At 29.3% G+C, this 24628-nt stretch overlaps 1 protein-coding gene across 16 annotated transcripts in view; it reads right to left on the reverse strand.

Moving 5' to 3' along the window:
* The window catches only part of Mbs (Myosin binding subunit), a 308562-nt gene that overhangs the window by 151150 nt on the left and 132784 nt on the right, over positions 1–24628 (reverse strand). For 15 of the 16 annotated variants that reach the window (XR_012757331.1, XR_012757329.1, XR_012757330.1 and 12 more), the window contains exons 8-11: positions 21860–21948; positions 19244–19379; positions 16800–16923; positions 1351–1473 (exon numbers count right to left, since the gene is read on the reverse strand). Coding sequence is in view for 9 of the 16 variants with exons in the window: in XM_075372614.1 (XP_075228729.1) it covers positions 1351–1473; positions 16800–16923; positions 19244–19379; positions 21860–21948 (472 nt within the window). In the remaining 7 variants the exon portion in view is untranslated. The remainder of the gene's footprint in view (positions 1–1350; positions 1474–16799; positions 16924–19243; positions 19380–21859; positions 21949–24628) is intronic. The other variant, XM_075372615.1, reaches the window with a different exon arrangement.

The following is a 24628-nucleotide window of genomic DNA, read 5'->3' on the forward strand; positions in this document are numbered from 1 at the left end:
ATGCTTATTATTTTTTATATGGTCTGCATAATTAGATTTTTGGGTATTAATGTAGTAGGTGATCTAACTCTATAGTTAGTTCTTAGAAGGTGCCACTGATACGCTATATTGAAATAATTATATAAATATAATCTAACCAAACTTAACCTACACTCACTTCGCTCGCTAACCTCGTCTAGTGAGCATAGGTTAAGTTTACAAAGGGTACAAAAGTTTTGTTATTATAATTTGCAAGAGTAGAATTTGTTTTATTGTTAAATTTACACAATAATCTGTTTATCAAATAGTTTTTATGTTACATACATGATCAACATCTATAGATTTAATTAAATTAATTTGTTTTTTAATATTGTATTATCATTTAGATATTTTAATGCTCTGATAATCATGCTATATAGTAAAAACAGCAATTTTTTGATGGAATGGATGTAATGTTGTTAATAGTTGTTACAGATAATGCCGGTTTTCGAAAAATTCCTAACTTTAATTTTATACCATTTTCTATTTTTTTTATATTTATATCAAGGAAGTTTATAAATTTACTTTGTTCAATTTCAACTGCATGAGATATATCTTCATGAAAATCATTAAGTTTATTAAGTATTATTAAATGTTCTAAATTTATTTGTTTATTAAAAAAGACCAAAATGACACCTGTATATCTGATTTAATTTTTGTTCAAATTAAATATACAAAATTATTAAAAAGATAACTTGCATAAAAAATTAACTAAAAAATATGGTATTTCTGCTTCAGCTTAAAAGAGCCAAATAATTGTTATAGCTAAGCACCAAATTCCACTGAAGGAATATATGATTATTAAATCTAGATTTCATTATTCATTTCTTATCAGGTCAATCAGCTTTACAGTCGATTGATCAGGCTCATGAAAACTGAAACGTTTTTAAAAACTAACTTAAAATAAGATTATGTCATACTTAAAGTTACTTTTATACCATACCAGCCGGGTTACCACGTCAAATTATCTGAGCAATCAAAAAATAATTACACATTTCATTCAACATTTACATTTCTAATATTTTCTTTTACAACAGATTTTGGTCAAAATGAATAGATTATAAAACACAGCTGTGGCTACAAGCTAGTAAATAAAAGCAGAACAAAATAATTATGGTAAGTAAAGATGATTCTTAGAAATTCAAAATGGAAAATGAAATGAAATAAGTAACTAGAAGTATATAATAACTTGAAATGTGATGAATATGAATGCTAAAAAATTAGAGGGGAAATCATGACCATAAAATATACTACTCCATCCTAAATAAGTATGACTAATTAAACAATAAAAATTAATACTACTCACACGATATAACAGACTAATAAGTATACCTTGTATGATGTTTTTCTTTGAGCGATGCAGATCGAGTAGGTAGTTGAGATGCAGAATGTAGAGCGGGACATGAATTTCCCGCATTAATCTTGGCACGTAACTCAAGGTACCTCCTATAGAACCTGTGGTGTTATCAATTAATATATAATAGCATGCTATACACACAAGCCATAAATAAATTAACGCATAATGCATATGCGATGATCTATGAAAGAAGCAAACATACGTACAATTAATAAGTACACATATAACCAGGTCACACATATCATGCCATGCCATTAAAAAATAAAAACAACAAATAAACAAATAAATTCAGTAATGACACATTTAATCGCTTCAAAAAAATGTTTAAATGTTAAAAATAAATGAGTTGAAATGCAACTATTATATAACTGAAGTACGGAAAACTAAAGTTCTTAAATAGCAATACAGGTAGGTGACCCATGAAAAAAAACAGAGAAACTTTCAGACATGTTCTACAGGTAAAAATAATGAAAAAAGTACATATAAACAAAGGTCTGGAAACGTTTTGTTTTTGAGTTACGACTAGCAAAATATTTTGCCCAAATTTCAACTCTTCTAATAAAAAGAAGCCCTATTGTAATTTTTGGGACCAAAATTAAGGAGTAAAATTGGTGGTTTCTTATGTAATTTGAGCTGTGAAATGGGATAAAAAGGTTCCAGAACTGTAACTCTGGTATTTTTTAAGGTATCTCACGTAAAACATAAAATTTGGTGTCAAAAAGATGTTTTTTTTTTTTTAGGTTTGTAGTACAACAGCTTTGTTAAATAACTAATAAATGTGAACATTTAGTAACAAAACTTGTAGACAATTTAATTCTGAGAAAATTTATGTAAATACAGCCAATAAAGAGTAAATAAGAACTTTTTATATCAGTTTTTTATTGAAGCAAAACAGACAAAAAATAGAGAGAAAATCCTATTATTCTTTCTGTACCTAATAAACATTCTTTTTAAAAACAAAAACTCTAATTACTGAAAATAATTTAAAAGAAATATAAAATTTATAAAACAATATTTTAGCTGTGTATATTCAATAATATACACAGGTAAAATGAAATAATCATGTTAAAAACTAAATTGAATGTATGTTACTTTAAAAATATTTAAAAAATTTCTATTGTATAGAATGGCAATTCTAAGAACTGGTTGATTTTTGAACCAATATAATTTTTGTTTATAGATTTAATAATGGAAATTTTGAGGCTGCTCTTCATGAATATCAGGAGAGATTTCCTAGAAGGTGGATTCCAAATACGAAACCTTTTTCTTCAGTATATCAAGATTTATAAACGAAAGGGTCATTTCCAACGTGTTTATTTTCTGTTGAACACCAAGTAAATCATCGTGTTAATGATGAACATTGCGTGATTCAGCATATTCAGTGTAGCCCAGGCACTACTACAAAGCGAATTTCATGTTGCACTGGTTTGTCAAAAAACAAAGTGTAGTGTATCCTACAGAAAGAAAATCTTTATCCTTTCTGCCGGCACATATTTTCCAGCACAATAATGGAACACTGCATTTTTCTTTAGAAATCACTTGAATGCTAATTTTTAAAAAATTAATACTAAAGAAGAGTTACTCATTAAAATATGAAACGCTACTGAATTTATACGAAACGATCCTGAGATGATACAGAAAGCCACCGGAAATATTTTGTTGAACATAGTGCTATGCACATTGTGCAGGAGGAAATTTTGAACAATTACTATAACTGAGGTTTGTTATTCTGTTACCATTTATCATTTCATGTATTTTTTTTTTTTTGTTTTGCTATATTAAGAATAATGTAGAAAGAATTATACAATTTTATGTTAATTTTGCTTCAATAAAAAACAGATTTTTAAATGTTTTTATTTACTTTTTATTGGCTGTATTTATATTATTTTCTTCTTAGAATTAAATCCTCTACAGGTTTTGTTACCAAATCTTCCACATTTTTTAGTCATTTAACAAAGCTGTTGTACTACAAACCTAAAAAAAAATAATTGTTTTTCATCAGATATCTTAAAAAGTATTGGAATTACAATTCTGGGATCTTTTTTATTCCATTTCCCAGCTCAAATTATATAAGAAACCACCAACTTTACCCCTTACTTTGAGTCCCAAAAATTACAATACAGCTTCTTTTTATTAGAACTGAAATCGGGACAAAATCTTTTCCTAGCCATAACTCGAAAACAAAGGATTGCCAGACCTACATTTACACAATTTTTTTTCATATTTTCACCAGTAGAACACATCCTGAAAGTTTCTCCATAGGACACATAAATGACAACAATACCTCATTATACAAGCAAAAAATACCAGCTATAAACTTGGTAGCTAACCATCATTAAAAATGATAACGAATTACATGTTTTCATTTTTCAAGCTCTTTTTAAATCAAGTCGTACAGATAATACAGAATTCAATCATTAACTAGGTGAATTAATGTAAAGTTAAATACCAACTGAAAAGAAATGAATATCAATATTTACCTTTTATTATAATACTGTCACGCATTAACCAGAGAAAACATATTAACCCCTACTTAACTAAAAGTAATAAATAACAACGGTATGAATGAGAAACAAATGAGTTATAATAGACTTTTGAGTTTTTCTAATTAAATTATAAAAAGTATTTACAAAATAATATTTTTATCAGGGAAATTTGTCTGCATCAAAAATTAAAAAATAATAAACCCTGTCACTTCTGACTACACCTCACACTACACCAGTGTCAATGAAACATTTACATTTGCAAACACATTTAAAGCATTTACCCAGGTAAAATTACATTTGCAACTTTAACTAAAGCTATAATGAAGCATTACAATGGTTTTAATTCATTCTGAATACAGCTACATAATGGTTTTACTGTTTCTTCAAAAAATACCACTTTTCAAGGCATATTTTGTCAATGAATTGGCAGGGACAAAGAACAGATTATATATCAGCAGTCAAACTTACTTTACTATGCTACAAAATACTTTTTTAAAAATTAAAATTATGAGAAAATTTTCCAAAGAAATTGTATATGGAAAACTATATGAACATACAATGTTATTATCATCATCATCACAAAATAACAAACAATTAACTTGAACAATTCAATGAAAATGTTTCAGATTAATAATTTAGGACACAATGACTACCTTTTAAAGTATAACAGGTCAAATATAAAGAGAAAATATCAAGGAAAATAAATGGGCTAAGTAAATATTAAAATTAAATATCAAAAAAGGATATAATGCAAGAATAATAAACAGAATATATTAAAATGAAAACTAAAACTTCTAAAGCCATCAGAAACTGAATTCTAAAATACTAATGAATATTTATAATCTCAATTTTTTGCTCACATAAGCTAGCTCCCCTCTTTCTCTCTCACTCTCGCTCTCTGTCTCTTTATATATATATATATATTCCTTGGCAAATTCTTTAATGTTAAAATACTTTTTGATGTATACATGCTTCATAGTCAACTCCAAATAAAGACACGTTTAAAAAAAGAAAAGAAAAAAAGACAAACAATGAAATGGAACAAACACAAAGATCTTCTTTTTTTTCATATAATGCTGGCCACAATACACATATACATACTGAATCATCAGAGTTAAAAAACTCCTCATAGGCCAGTGAAAGCATTACCATTTTGTAAGCATTCATCATTAGATAAGCATTAATCATTTTTTAATTTATATATATATATGTATTTTTTTTTAATACAATGATATCTTAAGAGATACTTTGATTAGTTAACTTTATGCAATGAAGCACATATTTCAAGATGCATTTTACCATTAAATAATATTAAGGAATAAATATAGCCTACTTAAGGGAATAAAAATTTTAATTTATAAATACTTCAAATTCTGTACCTAGGTGTAAAGAGGTTAAATGACATTTAAAAAATTAATTACACTGAAATACACAGTAACTGAAAGGAGAAATTAGTCAAGCGCATGTCATTAATAAACACTAATACAAACATAAAGTAACTAATAAAAACTTTACATAATGTACAAAAAGAATGCAAAATGTTAAAATTACTACATACATACATACATAAAATAGAAAAATTTAATGAAACTTACAGTGCTTTTTTTTAATTACAAAATACACCATGACTAGAGATTAAAAATTCTGATCAAACTATAACTATAAAAGTATTATATATTTAAAACTTTGGATGCTATATGATTCTACTATAAGAAGATAACCAAAATTTGGATTTTCCATGAATTTACTACAAACAACCAAGAAAGATATTATTATTGAATCTGTATGCTGTTTATTTTTCAATTATTTAAAAAAAAACATAAATACTTATTTATTACAATACACTAATTATCTGAAATTAAAACTTCTATCTTTTTTTACACAAAATTTGTAATAGATTTATTAAAGAATGGCAGGTTCAAAATATTTAATAGTTATTCATCAATACATAACCTACACATCATGAGGCAGATATTTCATAAAGCTTATGAAGCAGAAAATTGACTTTGTAGTCCTATCTGTAGGATTTTAATGTTGTTATATTTATATTTTACTTTATGTAAGTGAACTTCCATAGTAAATATTAATCCATACTCATCAGAGATAATAATTTATAACACACTACCAAAAATAAGATAAGTAAATTGTTGCAAATTAAATATACTAGTAATTATTAAATAAATCAATATTGCACATATGAGGCAATATTGCATATATGAGGTTCAGTTCAAAAGTAAGGATCAATGAGTTATAAATAATGATTGGCAACAACGATTGGTTAGCACATGCACAGTAGCTTTAAGAGGTCTGTTGGGCAAGTAACTGCCACATTGCCATCAGTTGTTTGTTTGTTTGTCTTTACAAGATAATGTATTAAAAGTGTAATAACAACAAATCCCACCAGTTGTGAAGTTTGATCAGCAATTAGATTTCTAAATGCAAGAAGATATAATGCTGCTGAAATTCACCATCAATTGTATGAAACATAAGAAAAGTGAGGCAATAGTGTCATGAGTTTAAGGTAGGCCATTCAAATCTTCACAAAGAAGTTTTAAAGACAACATTGTTAAGAACTGTGACTGACACTCTGGGCTATCGTAAAATGTGTGCACGATGAGTGCCAAAAATATTGACAAGTGCTCACAAAGACATCACAGAATGACATCTGCACATGCTTTTCTCAACCGCTTTAACCAAGCGAAAGATTAATTTTTACAGGAAAGTTAAGGAAAATTTTGGGGTACATAAATTAAAATCTAATAATGTGTTAAACAAAGATGGTACACCAATATATAGTACGAAAGGTAAAGTCGATAGATGGGTGGAATATATTGAAGTTATACGGAGGAAATGAATTAGAAAATGGTGTTATAGAGGAAGAAGAGGAAGTTGAGGAGGATGAAATGGGAGAAACAATACTGAGATCTGAATTTAAGAGAGCATTAAAAGATTTAAATGGCAGAAAGGCTCCTGGAATAGACGGAATACCTGTAGAATTACTGCGCAGTGCAGGTGAAGAAGCGATTGATAGATTATACAAACTGGTGTGTAATATTTATGAAAAAGGGGAATTTCCATCAGACTTCAAAAAAAGTGTTACAGTAATGATACCAAAGAAAGCAGGGGCAGATAAATGTGAAGAATACATAACAATTAGTTTAACTAGTCATGCATCAAAAATCTTAACTACAATTCTATACAGAAGAATTGAGAGGAGAGTGGAGGAAGTGTTAGGAGAAGAGCAATTTGGTTTCAGGAAAAGTATAGGGACAAGGGAAGCAATTTTAGGCCTCAGATTAATAGTAGAAGGAAGATTAAAGAAAAACAAACCAACATACTTGGCGTTTATAGACCTAGAAAAGGCATTCGATAACGTAGACTGGAATAAAATGTTCAGAATTTTAAAAAAATTAGGGTTCAAATACAGAGATAGAAGAACAATTGCTAACATGTACAGGAACCAAACAGCAACAGTAACAATTGAAGATCATAAGAAAGAAGCCGTAATAAGAAAGGGAGTCTGACAAGGATGTTCCCTATCTCCGTTACTTTTTAATCTTTACATGGAATTAGCAGTTAATGATGTTAAAGAACAATTTAGATTCGGAGTAACAGTACAAGGTGAAAAGATAAAGATGCTACGATTTGCTGATGATATAGTAATTCTAGCCGAAAGTAAAAAGGATTTAGAAGAAACAATGAACGGCATAGATGAAGTCCTACGCAAGAACTATCGCATGAAAATAAACAAGAACAAAACAAAAGTAATGAAATGTAGTAGAAATAACAAAGATGGACCACTGAATGTGAAAATAGGAGGAGAAAAGATTATGGAGGTAGAAGAATTTTGTTATTTGGGAAGTAGAATTACTAAAGATGGACGAAGCAGGAGCGATATAAAATGCCGAATAGCACAAGCGAAACGAGCCTTCAGTAAGAAATATAATTTGTTTACATCAAAAATTAATTTAAATGTCAGGAAAAGATTTTTGAAAGTGTATGTTTGGAGTGTCGCTTTATATGGAAGTGAAACTTGGACGATCGGAGTATCTGAGAAGAAAAGAATAGAAGCTTTTGAAATGTGGTGCTGTAGGAGAATATTAAAAATCAGATGGGTGGATGATAAATGAAAAGGTGCTGCGGAAAATAGATGAAGAAAGAAGCATTTGGAAAAATATAGCTAAAAGAAGAGACAGACTTATAGGCCACATACTAAGGCATCCTGGAATAGTCGCTTTAATATTAGAAGGACAGGTAGAAGGGAAAAATTGTGTAGGCAGGCCACGTTTGGAATATGTAAAACAAATTGTTAGGGATGTAGGATGTAGAGGGTATACTGAAATGAAACGACTAGCACTAGATAGGGAATCTTGGAGAGCTGCATCAAACCAGTCAAATGACTGAAGACAAAAAAAAAAAAAGAAGCAATGAAGCAGATAACAAGAAAGAGTTTTACTCCTTACTTGTCTAGTAAACCTGGCATGGAACATGTAATTTTTGGGAATGATTAAATTTTTGGGAACAAATGTGACTCATGTCAAATTGCCTACAACTAGTACAGAAATTGCACTTTACATAACACAAACATTCCATCAATACCTAAATTTTTGATTCTATGAAAAAAAGAATAAATATCAAAATAAATTATAACTATTAATGAAAATTGTTTATTTTACTTAATAAACATTAAAAAAAATAATAAACAATAAAAATTTGAAAGTGGAAAAAATATAATGTAATATAAACTACATAATGTAAAACTGCTGAACTACAAACATAAAATACCAGTTACCAAATGACTGGGAGTAGTAAAGGAACTTCTTAGGATTATGCCCGATACAAAACAAATAACAAATGTCATCTGCTATTTAAAAATAGGCTTCAAGTGCTACTATAACACTGATGCCAAACTAGGTATGAGAGCGGCATCTTAAGTGTTACTATATATTAGCAAAGGAAAAAAGAGCTTATTTAAAATGCTAAACAAATAAAGCAAAATAATAACGCTAAGTACTTTTCCATAGATTTATTTATTTAAGTATGATAATATGCTTAAATTTGAATTAAAAGGTTTCAATATTTTCAACAAATATTTTTTTATGGTATATCTGTTTACTTTATACAAGAAGATAAAAATTATATCACAGACCCCGATTATCTGAACAATACTTATCAAACATCCCATTTTTGTTATATATGCAAGCGACCGAAGACATCACTTTTTCATGAATCATATTTGTGAACAACATCATATTTGTGGGTCCACTAATATGATCACTAATGCATGATGAAAATTTTGAGGAACTATTGAATCTACTGGAGAAAGCAGCTTGGCAAGCATTCAAAAATGTTACTCTCACCTAGATTTCTTGTCACTCGTACCTAAATTTCTTCCTGGAAAATCTTGGCGCAGTGAACGATGCGCACAGGGAACACTTTCATCAGGAGATTTCAGCTATGGAAAAGAGGTATCAAGGCAAATGGAATCCTAATATGCTGGCCGATTATTATTAGATCAAGAGGGATGCTCCACAGGCGAAATATAGCACAAAATCATCATTTCTTACTTTCTAGGCGAGTCAAATGTTTGAATACTGTGTAGTTAAGGATGCATAAAGTATTAAAACGTTTGAAATTATTAATGCCTGTCTCTCAGAAACCTTGCATGATGGGGAAAAACCGATATCATATTTGAATTCAGGAGAAAAAATACTAACAGAGTCACATATTTTTCTTCCAGACAAAAAAAATTCTTTTTTGTTCCCCAGTGTAATTAAACATTTACAGTCAAAAAAAAAAAAACTTTGCAAGATATTCTTAAACATACCCAAACTTATCCAGAAACATCATAATATTCACACACACATATATATCACAAGAGCATCAGCATGATCCAGCTTCTAAGCAGCGAAATAAAAAATTGTTAACATTACACTTCCATTTCAAGTAATGATCACATGAAAACAATCTAAGAAAGATTTGTATTAATTTTCTAAACTCAATAAAGATATTAAAAGAAATAAAAGCCTTTCCTATGATTTAATTACAGGAGACTTACACTGAGGTTGGAGATCTGTATGGCATCATTTTCTTTGATAAGCATGAATTCACAAACTGTTAATCACATCATAATGTACAATAAAAATACTATCTATACTGCTGGCCAATTCTAACATCGACTAAGCCAGCAAAAGCAAATCCATTTACAGTCTTACAAACAACAAAGCTACTTCACATCCATAGAATGTGAGGACACATAAGCTGTACAAGTAGAACAGGAATTTGTAAATGAAAACCATTTTTTTTTTTCAGATGAAAAAACCAAATACTGTGGATATAAAATAATGTTAAAACTAGGAAGTAGCCTACAGTTGATGCAGCATGAGTTAGGTCGGAACTGTTTAGATTGCCCATATTAAAACCCATCGGGTTGGTCTAGTGGTTAACGCGTCTTCCCAAATCAGCTGATTTGGAAAGTCGAGAGTTACAGCGTTCAAGTCCTAGTAAAGCCAGTTATTTTTACACGGATTTGAATACTAGATCGTGGATACCGGTGTTCTTTGGTGGTTGGGTTTCAATTAACCATACATCTCACGAATGGTCGAACTGAGAATGTACAAGACTACACTTCATTTACACTCATACATATCATCGTCATTCATCCTCTGAAGAATTATCTAAACGGTACTTACCGGAGGCTAAACAGGAAAAAAAGAGAAATTGCCCATATTAAAAGGGTAGATAAGTGATTTAATTACCAAATACAGTAATTACACATACTTACAGATTCAGAGATGGCATAATTTTTAATCAATATTTTTTTGTTAAAAAAAATAATAATAACCAATCATTCCTCCGTGAAGACACACTTTCATATTCAGATAAAATTGTTTCTAATTTCTAAATATAAACTATATTGTTATTTTTCATTGATAGAAACAAATTTTAATTAAAAATCAAGTTATCTTCATGTAATCAAGTGTTGTTTATTAATCTGTAAGTTCTTTCATTAATTCAAATCAGTTCATTCAATAATACAAGAATATTTTATTATGATACCATTATTAGGTTTTGGAGGCAACTTTATCATCAATTTTTTATAAAAGTTATTACAATCTTAAGGTTCCATGATTCAATATATAACCATTTTACTTAGTAAATTTTTTAAGACCATTTAATGTAGTTATTCAAGCACTTCATAAAAGAAAACCTAATACATTATGATTATTTATTTATGAAAAATAGAAAGGAATATCAAAATTTTAGAAGCAAGCAATAATACTATTGAATCATAACAATATAATGGTTATAAATTTAAAAATAAACATTCTTTAATGAATTCACAAATAGAGAAGGAAAATATACTTATAATGCTAGCTGCACTGTTCATAAAAAATGCTAATAATTCAATTTAATTTTAAACTTTTATGTACAAACTACTGCAACTTTAAAATTTTTAATTTTTTATAAAAGAAGTGAGGAAGAATATATCTCAGAAAACACATTCTGCAATTTAAAATAAGAATGTATGATTAAGGTTTTACGCATAGCTAAATTCATTAATTTTTATACTACATTATATTTTATATATAAAAAGTGAAACCGCCAAGACAGAGAATAAACATGGTTTATTTATCAAATAACAGACCATTTTTTTTTAACCAACCACAGGTTACATTTCTTAACACAAATGAATTTAAATTTATATTTTAGCAGCATAAGACCCTTGCTAGTTCCTAATTTTGAGTAGAGTCAGGATTTCCATACTACTCGGATGTGTTTGTAGTGCTCTCCAAAGTGGCAGCGTTTAAGTGGTATAAAGGTGGTTAAATGTATTAAATATGTGTTTAAGTGATAGTGCGCATCAAGACGTTTAATTTAAGGCATAATACAAAAAATCGGTTTATTGGTTCTGGAATTATTAAAGTTTAAAGATTTTATACTCGGACCATGTGGCAGCATAGGTTAAGGTGACTATAATTAAATAGTTTATACAGTCTATTAGACTGGTGTTAATAGTGTTTAAGTGAATACATTAAGTATTATAAGAAAATCTAAAGCACATGGTTAACCTAAAATTGCCACGTGCTTTTAAAACGGGAAGTTACGGAACAATAGTTCAATAGTTACTCACGTGCTGGACATGTGTGTAGCTGCTGCTCAATACACACACGCTGCTCATAGTATAGTTTGAATCTCACTTGAATCCAGTGGGCAATTCAAACAATGTCTCTAGGATTTGGAAAATTTCCTAAGTCCTACGATTTATACAGGGAAACAACAGTTTCCCTATATCCCAGCCCCAGGGCCCCCAGACCCAAAACTCTCAGAGTTCCAGGCCAGAACAAAAGTACACCTCACCACCTAATTTTTTGCAGGTGACATTTACCACTCCCCCAATTTTTCGCAGGCAACTCCCCCACCCCACCATGAAAATTTAATTTTTGCTCGACATCCCCTGACCACCCACTACCGACAAAAATATTTTTTGTTATATTACACCCTCACACAATCAAAAATGTTTTGAAAATGTTAGAGAAGGCATATGAGCGACATGGAGAGGTCGTGACTCCTACAGCAACGACCAACACTAGTGCGATGAAAATGGCACACAGCCTGATGGGCAGCCCCCAAGGAATAGCACTGGAAGTAAAACAAAGACGGAAAGGCCCATAATGATGCACACAACCACTGAAGGAAAGGTTGCAATGACGGAGATAAAAGAAATAATTGCAAAACTAGAGCGGCTGGCTACAGCACTTTAAAAGAGTGTAGATAAAAAAGTGAAATGCACCATAAAGGAAATCGATGAGGAATTACTACCAACAGTAAGTAGCTAAGGAGGATGATTGATGGAAACACACCTAAAATAAAGAAGAGGAGCACATCAGATGTGGCAACACAAACCGTGGTTGTCACAGGCTGCCCTATTCAGGATGGACTCGAAAATGGAATTACCAATGAGAAAATGACAGAATTCATCACAAGAGAATAGCCAAAAGATGCATATCGCAATACCAACATAGACCTCCATGACAAAAGAGATGGAGTATTGATACTACTGCGATCATAGATATGAAAGAGATGGTGGAGGAAAGCACCTCGAGAGACTTGCATAAGGCACCCACAAGTAGGATGGCTGCTCAACACCTGTGGGATAAAGGATGGAAATGTTTTAAAAGCCTCCTTAGAAGCCAGACTCATTGGAGAGGGGAACAGAGGCCCCAGTCAAGAGCAAATTCCACATGACATACATGGATTCTGAGGAAAGAAAAGATTTTGCACAAGCATTAGTAAATAACTTTAACAAGATCATAAAGATTAAAGGAGGAAACCTAGAAAATATACAGACCAGAGGTATATGAGAATGTGACAGCCATCTATACCAGGAAGATACTAGCATGTAAGGGAAGGAAACTGGGACAAAATACCATATAGTCACCCCAGGAGGTAGACTTCCTTTTGCTCAGAAGGAAGAAACACAGGCCACACCTATACGAAAAACAAAAACGATTGTGCTGAAATCTAACAATTCTTACACGAATCTGTTAAAGATAAGGGCTGAGGTTGCAATCCCTCCAGTAACAGAAATACTCTTCATAAGACAAAAAGGGGCCCATATGGAGATGAAGGTGAGAGAGGAAAAGAAGAAGGCAGGAGAGTTCAAAAAGGCAATCACCTGCAAGATAAAGCAGGGAATGGTGACAGCTAAATCCAGAACTATCGCAATGAGAATCAGAGATCTCGAGAGCGACATCCAAGGAGAGGACATAACAAAGGGACTTCGTGACATTGCTGGATGAAAGCTGCGGATGACATGCAGTATTCAATGAGGACTGGCTATGGCAACACTAGTATAGCCAATGCAGAATACCGGCAAACTTGACTACGCTAATAGTAGAGAAAGGCTGTGGAAGGAGGGTGGAGGTTTAGTCAGTAGTGCGCAGGTATACATATGCTGTTCTTAAAACCTAGTGGGACCTGTTAGTGACCCTGACACTGCTTTGGCATCTGTAAAATAGATTCCCCACTTCTACAACAAAAAAAGAAGCTAGTTTCCGATTCTAATAGGTGCCATTAGTTTGACGTTACTTTTCCATTAGTTTGACTTTTTATACGATCCCCAGACAGAAAACCGAACCCATGGATAGTTCAAGGTAGTCACTACCTAGTACAACATAATAATGTAGCAGCTCTATTATAGTGTAGACCTGTAGATCTGTTAAGACTGAAATAGCAACCAAGACATTTTTATTACACCTATCCACAGGTAACCGTGATGATGGTTGCATCATAAGAAAAGTAGAAGATAAAAAGGAAGTGCAAGTTACAAGAAAATCTGACTAGTTCAAACTGCCCGTACATGTGCATGTAGTAAGATTACAATTTATAATTTGTCAAAAAAAATACCACTGATATTTTTCAGTACCAGGCTAAATAACTTAGGAAGAACCAGAGAAAAAGGTAAGGAGACATAAAGGGGATGAATTTGATTAGTAATACAAATTGTCTTTCCCAGGACCAACAACAGATCTAACTCTGAAACATCATCAGGCAACTGCCCTAGCTACAGACAATCTGTGTAATGAATTTATCGCAAAATTAGCTTCACGTTTGTTATTCACATCCCGGACATTAACATCCTCCTACTTATTGTTCATAATGAAATTTCACATTACCTTTATTTGTTAACGCTATACTACTCTTGACATTCAAGGTGTTACACCCGACTGGACAATTTAATATTCTGAAATCCTTCATTTTGTGTACAACAGACACAAATTGTACAACAGTTAATTAACTGTAAGCAATAAACTTTCTCTAAACAGTAAATTATAATCTTCTACTACAATTAACACTTAAAACATAAACAAACCTGTGATTAATAATATTCAGTTATTAATTACTAAACTATTGTTGTAATGATCTAAATACAGAAAAAATGTTTTACTTTTTTTCACATTCAGTAACAGACTGACACCCAATAACAGTTACTATTTTATGATGGATTTTTATAGCACGTGAAAAGCACCATGTCTGACTGAGATTTTAACCTGGAACTTTTGGTTGAAAGACAGAAACACTGCCAGTGGCCATGGAGTGGTATATAAACATTATTTCAACTGCTTGCATTTTATTTTTGCATTTGGAAGAAAATAATTCAAACCATGAATAGTAAGTGTGAAAATAACAAGGGATTTACTGTATCAAGGCTTGGTGGTGTTTTATATGTAAATAAGTATTTAATATTATACTACGGTTAAAATAAAGTGAAGTGAGAAAAGAATTTTGAAATGAGTGAAGGTTTGCTAAAAGAAAAAAGGATCATAATATAACTGAAGAAGAGATCTGTCAATGCTCTGTGTGAAGTAAATTATCTGAATCACAAATGACCAGCAAAAAGGAAGAGAAGTTTGCTGCTAGTTTCAAAATACAAATAAACAAAATAAACAGAGTGAAACGGACAATAAAATAAAAAATTAAGGAAGCATTGTGAAGGTTAAAAGAACAGAATTTGATGAAGATTATAAGAAAAAAGAGAACTAAGTCAAGGTATAGCTTACAAAGAAATTCTTTTCAGCAAATGAACATAACAACTGTGGAAGAAAAAAGAATGATTATCACGTTTACAGAAAACAAAAGTGACAAAGAAATATAGGAAGGTGTTCAGATTCAACAAAATGGAAAACATTCACATGAAACCTATCGAATGGCAGACTAGCCAAAGAAAAATAAATAATAGATTTATTAGGGAACACTTTCCTCCCATCTGTTCTAAGTAGAACATACAGTTAAACTGACTTTTTAAGATAAATTTTGTCAGAAATAAAATTATTTTCAAAAGAAAAAATTAATATTTGTCTTTTTGATAATTATAATAATTATATCATGTCATTAATCTTTTTTAATCACATGATGATATAAGTATTTTTACAAAGAAAAATAAATTGTTTAACCAGCACTGGGAGACTTAACGTAACAGCTTTAGTATGAGCTTTTGAATATTCATACTTAATAAAATATTTCACACAATTTTCCACCATTTAATCAATCAGTTCACAAAATTGCTTCGAAAACATAACCAATGTCATTTTGAACACGATAAATATATTTCACTAATTTATCAATAAAATGGAAGTTTTATTGAATAAAACCATTAAGTGTATAAGAAGGATAATTGCAATGAATACGTCAGCAGATGAAATAAGACTCAAATAATTTCAACATAATAAAAATTATTGTTAAATACAGATCAAATAAACAGGCAGATATAGTGTATTTTTTATTTTTTATCTGTTTCTTAAGGAATTATAGAAAAAAATATATATTACAGATATAAAAGACATTATAAAGATCAAAATCTAGGCTTTAAAAAAATTGGGATTCCACATCCTGATAATCTTGGTAAATAACTAAAAAGATATCGCATAAGTAGATAAAAATAAGATAAAAATAGTTTTCCCAATCTAAAATAATAAGTTTATAAAATTAGATATTAGATATTGACACCACTAATAAATTATATTAACGATTGGAGATATTTGATTTAAAAAAATATATATATAAAAAAAGATAATATTAATGAGATTAATAATTAATGATTAAAAAAAACTCATGCATAAATGAATTATGGAGAAATATATTACAAGAATACTAATTTAAAATAAAACCGATGATGAATGACAACACACAATCAATGATAATGAAAAAAAAATACCACGATGCTAGCCATTTTCATAATACATACCTTCTTAAAATTTGTGAACTGTAGCGATACGTGCAATTAAAATCAGACTAATATGTGCAAAAACAATTTAATGCATAATAAATATACTTAATACATTACAAAAGTATTTATATTGAGTAAAAATTAATAAATACCGATGGAGTTATGTTTACAGACCAAAATTAACTGAATGTTAAATTCGCATACATACTTTTCATCTGCTTCAAAGCTTTGCGTTCTACGTAGACTGACTTCACTAGTAGTGTCTGTGATATTCCTAGGTGGGGGCCCAGTAGGAGATGTCACTTTATTAAGAACTTCTTTTTCTCCTATCCCTGAACATAAAAAAAAAAAAAATAGAACACATATCTAAATAATTTTTACATGACAAAATACATCTTAATACAATGTCATAGTCAAACTGACAAGCATCAGAAACTCACTATACATATGACATAAAAACAGAAATAGTGTAATTGCACTAAGATTATAGCACTCCATCAGTTCTTTAATTATCTCGTCCTGCTTTAGACATTACTTATTTAATATAAAATAAGAATAATCTACAGCAATTATCTGTAATCAGTTAGGGATCTTTCTACCACTGACAGTAGTTACATTAATTTCCCACAAGGAATTCTATCTCACCTATCCGTTCTGCTACTATCATTCAAAATTATCGTTTACAACAGTTACTCAAACCATTTCTAAGTGATTAACACAGAAATTTGTACATCAGATGTAATCAAATACCTCAGTAAGTCAGGATTTTGAAATCAAAACAATTAACAAATTTGTTTTAAATGCAAGTATGTGTTTATCATAGCTTCTTTAGGATGTTCAGTAATTTAATTGGTTTTTAAATGCAATAATAAAAACGACAAATCACAGGGAAGAAAAACTGATGACAAATAGCATGCAGAATAGTACTGATTATCAAGACATAACAATGAAATTCCGGAATATTAAACTCCAAGCTGTCATCGATCCATTTCATGAAAATTAGAAATTTAATTTTTTCATCTTCACAAATATTTGATATTAATTATTATAAATTACACATGTCCTTGACAGTCAATGCATATTGATCAATCTTTAGACAGGTTGCCAACTAAGAAACAGAAAAAACTTTACAATTACAAATTGTAAAGCCCTAGATAATTGTAAATTGTAGCCCAAGATAGTCTCTTCCACATTGTGATAAACAAGTACTGCAGTCAATTACAAGGCTTCATTAATTTTAATAAGTAATAAAAGAAAATTTAATAAATATTAATTCCATATGCTTTGCTTGTCACAGAGAAACTTAAATTTTGTACATTCTTAAATTTATTCATGTAAGCTACACTAACCTTTTATTTACAGGCAAAATAAACTACAAAAAAAAGCATATATGACATAACTGTATTTGTGATACGGGATTTTTCTATCCTAATTTTTTAAAATTAACCTTCAGTAATATTAGTTTATAATAAAGCATTTTAAACTCTGCTTAAACTTTCTTTTAATTTTGCTGAAACTCTGCTATAGAGATTTAATCTTTCCACAGAGCACTCTGCCTGGCCCTTTTGGTACATTTTATTATAGGGTTGAATTTAATGGTTAACTCTATAAAAACTATTTCAGTATGTTGAAAAAGGTGAAAGCACTGAAAAACAATTAACTAATTACCTTTTTACTTTTTAAATTTATTTAAATCAAGCCGATAATGAATCATCAATCAGACCATCTTGAGACAGCCAATAATATTCTCTTGACTATTTCTAAAAGGATTAAATGAAAGTGTATCAGGTTGGTTTCTTACTGTTTTAAAAATATAAATTCACACCTAACTAAAGGTAATCAACAGACAACATATCAATACTCAAAACAATTACAATCACCCGATGTGTGAATTGATATAATCAATTACTGTAATACTGTAAGCAGTTTGTTAACACAATCCAGGCTCAATCGGTATTTGTTAATACATACAAATACGAATATCAGAGGGCAATACAAATATGAATGAAACATAGGAATATCAATTAGGAATTACAAACTATTAGGAATTAAAAACTTACAATTTACAGACCTTAATTTTTATTATCATGATGACCGTGAATGTATAAATACCTGCATGTATAAATAGTATGCTTCAAATAAAAAACTACCACAAATGAATATCTGAATAAAGGAGCCAAAATGTATATACAATGATGGTACTGTTACTTTAGTCTAGGTACATTTAGCAATAATTTTTAAAACAATCTTTTATATATATAAGCACCACAATCACGAACTGTTTATTAAAAAATTTGAAAAAGACCGGCCAACATGTTTTTTCAAATATGCTAGTCATTCAATTATTTATATGAGTATAACTTAATGAATAACATAATTAAGATAATGATTTTTTAATCTAATGCATTTTATGAGGCAATATTGCTAGCTCTGAAAATATATTTTACTGTTCTAAGCAATGTTCCTATGATAATTGTTATTAACTATAATGATATCCCAGGTCAAAATATTATCTATTATTAAAAAAAAATCCACACAAAGAATAATATACAACAATATTAGATGAAAATTTTGCCCACACCGGTGGAACAAAGAATATGCAATACAATTTTAAAAATAAGCAGCTAATAAATTATAAAGGAATACACTTACTTAACGAGAGATTCTTATTTGGCATACTTTCCCCTCCTCTATTTCTAAATGAGCTGGGCCGTCTCCATGCAGGTACGGTCGAATCATCATTGACAGCTAAAGGTATTACAGTCTGTTTAGGAGGTAACGAGGGTGCCTAAAAAGAAATATATATAAGAATGATTAATAAAAATAAATACTTCTTATAAAACTAGATATTTTTTATTACACTTTTTCTATAAAAAAAATGTTACTAAAAATACTCTAAATTAGTCAAATTTTGTCACGAATAAGAATCACAAACTAATTTATTTCTTACTATAAGCAATGGTAATTAACAGAAATGTTTAAACACTAACCATATACAAAACTATTAAGGTTAAAATCACATAAAGGTTAAAAATCATAATATGTAAAGAAAGTTATAAAAGAAAATTTTTAAATTATAAAAGGAGATACACTCATCAAATTGATACATTTTGTAATCTAAATACCAGCTATTAATAATATTATTATTAACTTTCAATAATATTCTATAAAACTAGACAATGTCAAGAAAAGGTTAATACAAACAAGTTTGTAACTTTTAAGTCAGAATCAAGCCAGAATATGGGCACACACGACAATGTTTTATTCCTCAATTAACATTGAATTGGATGTAGCAAAGAAGAGTTAAAAATTTCTTCAGAAAGGAAAAATTATTTTTTTTTTAACAGATTTCATTTTAGACCTACAACATGAGTTATTTTTTCTGGATTTCATCTCCTATAATGATGAAGTTATAACATATTAGGTTTAAATATTGTAAAATTATACTGTAACTATAAACATTTAAATTAATTTTAGTACCTCAACATTTTGCTATTAACAAAAAGATTTATTTTTCTTGTTAAGTAAATAAGTGTTATAACATATTTTCTCTTCAGTGCACCTAACTGCAATAACCATTTACATTCCTACAATGATCATTCAATAGGCATCTCTACATAAAGCACAATATTCCTGGTAAAAATCCATTTCCCAGTGTAAATTAGGTTGGATTTGCAACAACTACAGACAGACACACAAGTAAATCTCAAAATGAAGTAATTCTACATTTTTAACAAAGCAAGTGCAAAAAAACGAAATTGACCTAGCAATAAATCAATTTCTAATCAAATATTTAGAATGAGTAATTTAATTTTTTCACACCATTAAATACTACACAAATATATTTAAAATTAAAATTATTTAGAAAAATATAGCCATAAAAATTAACAAATTATAATACCTGAAGCCTTTTACAGCCTTCAGTTACGGCTTGTAGTAAACCAGAAAGCCAAATGTAGTTAAGCATATATGATAATTTTAAACAGAGCACTACTGATTATTCTTACAGAACAGAATTACATGGATAAATAGATATACACTCGATCTGTGAACCGCTACATATAATTTCTATCTTTATGACGACCTCCTAAATTTACTAAAAACAGGTGACTGATAAGTCACACATGGAAAATGGATATTTACTGCTATTTACGGGTTACAATAATAAATTACAATTAATTTACCTTTTTACCTTGCAATAATAACGGATTACTGCCTCTGACTATTAACTGAATGAATACCATTACATTCAACAACGCTTTAAATTTTTAAGTATTTTTTTAAAATGCCAATGACTGCTACAATCATTAGCTAATACAGATTCCAACAATATCCATCAATGGAAACCAATCAATTAAGTGTACCTTTGGCTATTAGAATTTTGACTTATTCTACCCCTTTCAATTTTCAGCATGCTACTTTCTGATGTATTCCATATTACTGTAATGCAGTTTGTCATCATACACAGAAATCAAAATTTTACTATACGTCATCATTTTTTAAACATGAAGGTAATTTGATTGTGGAAACTTAAGATTAAATTTTTTTTAGATATTAATTCACTACATACACTTAAAAGATTGTGCATGAGAATATAGAATGAAAATTATGAAGTGAAATGAAAACTAAAAACATGATCAGGATTCAAACATAGGACTAACTGGATGAGAGGCTAACATGCTACCACTATGCTGTAGAGGTTATCTTACGTTATCTGACCTACTTACTGGATCTTTTTTTCTTTTGTAATATTTATCCTAACACATTAGCAAAATATTTCTGTTTGTTGTGAGCTTCCATTAAGTTGTGTAGTATGGTTATTATTTCAAAATCTAAATTACTTTATAATTGTAAACATTCATCCAATAAATTACTGCAATCACTAGGGTAGTACTATAATAAGCTTTTCAGTGTTATAACAGAAGAAAAAGTAAAGCAAAAAGTTCTTCAAAAGACAAAATCAAGTAACTTTAGAGAAAAATAGTAATTTTTTTTTTTCAATTGAAAGAATCACGCATGAACATAAATGAAACATCTTTGAAATATAAGCTATCACAAGCCGCAATGCATAACATCATTAAAAGATGTTAAAGTAGGAAAGGATTCTAACAAAAATTCAGAATAATTTGCTGGGGGTAATTCACAATTACTGATCTCATTACGTTAAAAATTTACTATCATATGTTTGGTCATAAGGAGCCTAGACTGTCACCTTACACTGTTAATACAACATTATATTAGTTTGATATACTGATGATATATACTTACAGTAGGATTATTAGGAACTGGTTTTATACTTTCCTTTACAGATGTAGGTATCCTTAATGGTTCATCCCTGTTGGCTTTGTTCTTCTTCTCTATAAAAAAAAAAAAATAAATAAATTGCCATTTTCATAATACATACAGAGAATTACATTCCTTATCACTAACTAAAACAAGTTAATATTGAATATCAGGAAAAGAGAAACAAATATTTTAGTGTAGACATAGAACATGCATCACAACTAAGCAGTAAAGTGGAAAAACAATGCATACGCACAGAGGGAGAGATTTGGCTACACTTGTGAGCGTATATGAAGCCCAAATAAGAACTTCCAAATCTGAAGGAATTTTCAGTCAGTAGAAATAATATGTTTTTGTTTTGACACCGATTTTATAACTTACACTCATACTTTCTTAAATGTTTGATTTTCAAAATTGCTAGCCATAGTGTACATGTATGTAACACTATGAGCATTTTTTGTGAAACAACAGTTATATTTAATTAAGTACATTCATTATGTTAAAGTAAGACTTATCAGTTAATCGCATAATGGACTAACAGGAAGAGTAAAAGATTAAATACTATGGGATGACGATAGCAAGAGCAAGAATTTATAGTGATCAGTTAACTTTTTCAGAAAAATTAAGATAATGTATACAGTACTAAATTTGTTAATATGTTAAAACATATTCCTGCACGTAAAAAAGAATATGTCAGAGAAGATGCCACTTATAATACAAACATTTCTCTATAATTTATTTTTATAAGTTTTACGTAAATGTCTACAAGAAAAGAATTTTGACAAAAGATTTGATGTGATTATAACAATGACTGTTTAACAGCCAAGTTGCAGGAAATTGAATTCTTGAAAAAAATAAATAAATTTAAAACAGACTCATTTTTTGCTTTAAATGTGTTTATATTTAGAATTGTATCTTATTATTAAATACTAGTATCATAATTATTAAAAAATAAACATAACAAATGTATTTAAAAGATCTACAAACTTTAAAAAAATTTATAAACATTAAATTTTGAAGGTATTTTGGTTGCTTAAAACAAATTTTTTTCAATAAAAAATTACCATTTCATTTACAAGCACATAAACAAAATATATGTGTCAGAAAGCAATATTTCAATCCACGATAATTCAGGCAAAGTATTATACTGATGGTAGTTATTAGATAATATTTCCATTAGTACAGATATACCAATATCTGTACTAATGGAAATATTACATGTCTTGAACGATTGCCTTTTCTCTACAACCTACAGTAACTTATAACATTCTATTTCAGATTAGATTCTACTTCTATTAAATCAGCAATATCGGTTGAAGAATATAAATAAAAAATAAACAAAATCATTACCAATTACATTAAGGAAACTACAGTATCAAAGCTACATAAAATAAAAGTAATGAAATAAAAGTAAATGAGATTAAAAGTAATGAAATAAAAGTAAATTAATTTTGAAAAATGAATGATTTTTTTAAAAATATTAGTGATGCCAACCAAAGAGTTAAATGATATACTTATTTGAAATCTACAACTAGTACACATGAAACAGAAAATACATCATCATGGTGACTCACCGTCATCATCGATATTAAGATTGTCAATGTTATCAAGATCATCTACATCATCATCAATGTAATTAATATCGTATGAATCACCAGAACTATCTTCAGATGATGACGATGATGCAGATGATTCATCGTCATCATTATCGGTACAAGGAAGACTATTATTATTATCATTATCATTATCCATACACGCTGCATGCACACAAAAAACAACAACACAACAACTACAGAAAGAAAAAATTAGGAATTATATACTGTTTATTGTGTGTACTGCTCACTGATAATTTAATACTTACCCGATCCATAGGTTTCATCATTTAAAAATATAAGCATATGAGAAAGAACAGTTTTAAACATTTCATAGAAAACAATGTGTTAAAGTATTAACCAACACATTTCCACGGCAAGTCACTCGTACAAAACATAGAAATTAAATTAAAAATATGAAAATAATGAAGAATATTGTATGACCTAGACAACAATAAAGAAACTCCTTCAGAGACTGATCCATCAAAATATTAAAAAGAAAAAAATTCTTTCTATTATGAAATAAGTTGTAGCATCATCCCTAAACGCATGAACACACACACTTCATGTTCCACGTGTTCGTAAAATCTTACAGTTCATTGAAAATGTTAGAAAAATCTTTTCAAATTAAAAAAAAGAATCAATTGCTATTGAAATTAGATGTGTTCAAAGATGAAACTATGGATTTACAGAATCATATTATTTAATAACAATAGAATCATCATCAGTGAGCAGGCAGATGTTTCAGAGCATATAATAAAATGTTTAACAATATTGTGATCACCACAAAAACACTTTCATAACGTTTTATTTTCTTCGTACATATACTCTGTATAACTTAATGTAACCAAGAATTACTAAAGAGGGATATACAGTTAAATTCTATGCAAAACATCACATCTTTCTATCATATAAAAAATCTAAATCGGTTCAGATCTAATGAAAAATAAAATAATAAAGGCGTTCTGGCAAAAAACCGTTCACACCGGCAATAAATATTTAAGAGCTGTTGAACAACATATTATAAATGCAGGATGAAATAATTAAAAAGATTACATCAATTTTTATTTCAAAACACTTTATGATTTTAAAAAAAGGATCAGAACACAATCCTAACCTGACATTTTAAAACATAATTACCATTTCATAAGAATCAATTTCA

The sequence above is a fragment of the Lycorma delicatula genome, chromosome 8 (genome assembly GCF_047948215.1).
Source record: "Lycorma delicatula isolate Av1 chromosome 8, ASM4794821v1, whole genome shotgun sequence".
Taxonomy (NCBI): Eukaryota; Metazoa; Arthropoda; class Insecta; order Hemiptera; family Fulgoridae; genus Lycorma; species Lycorma delicatula.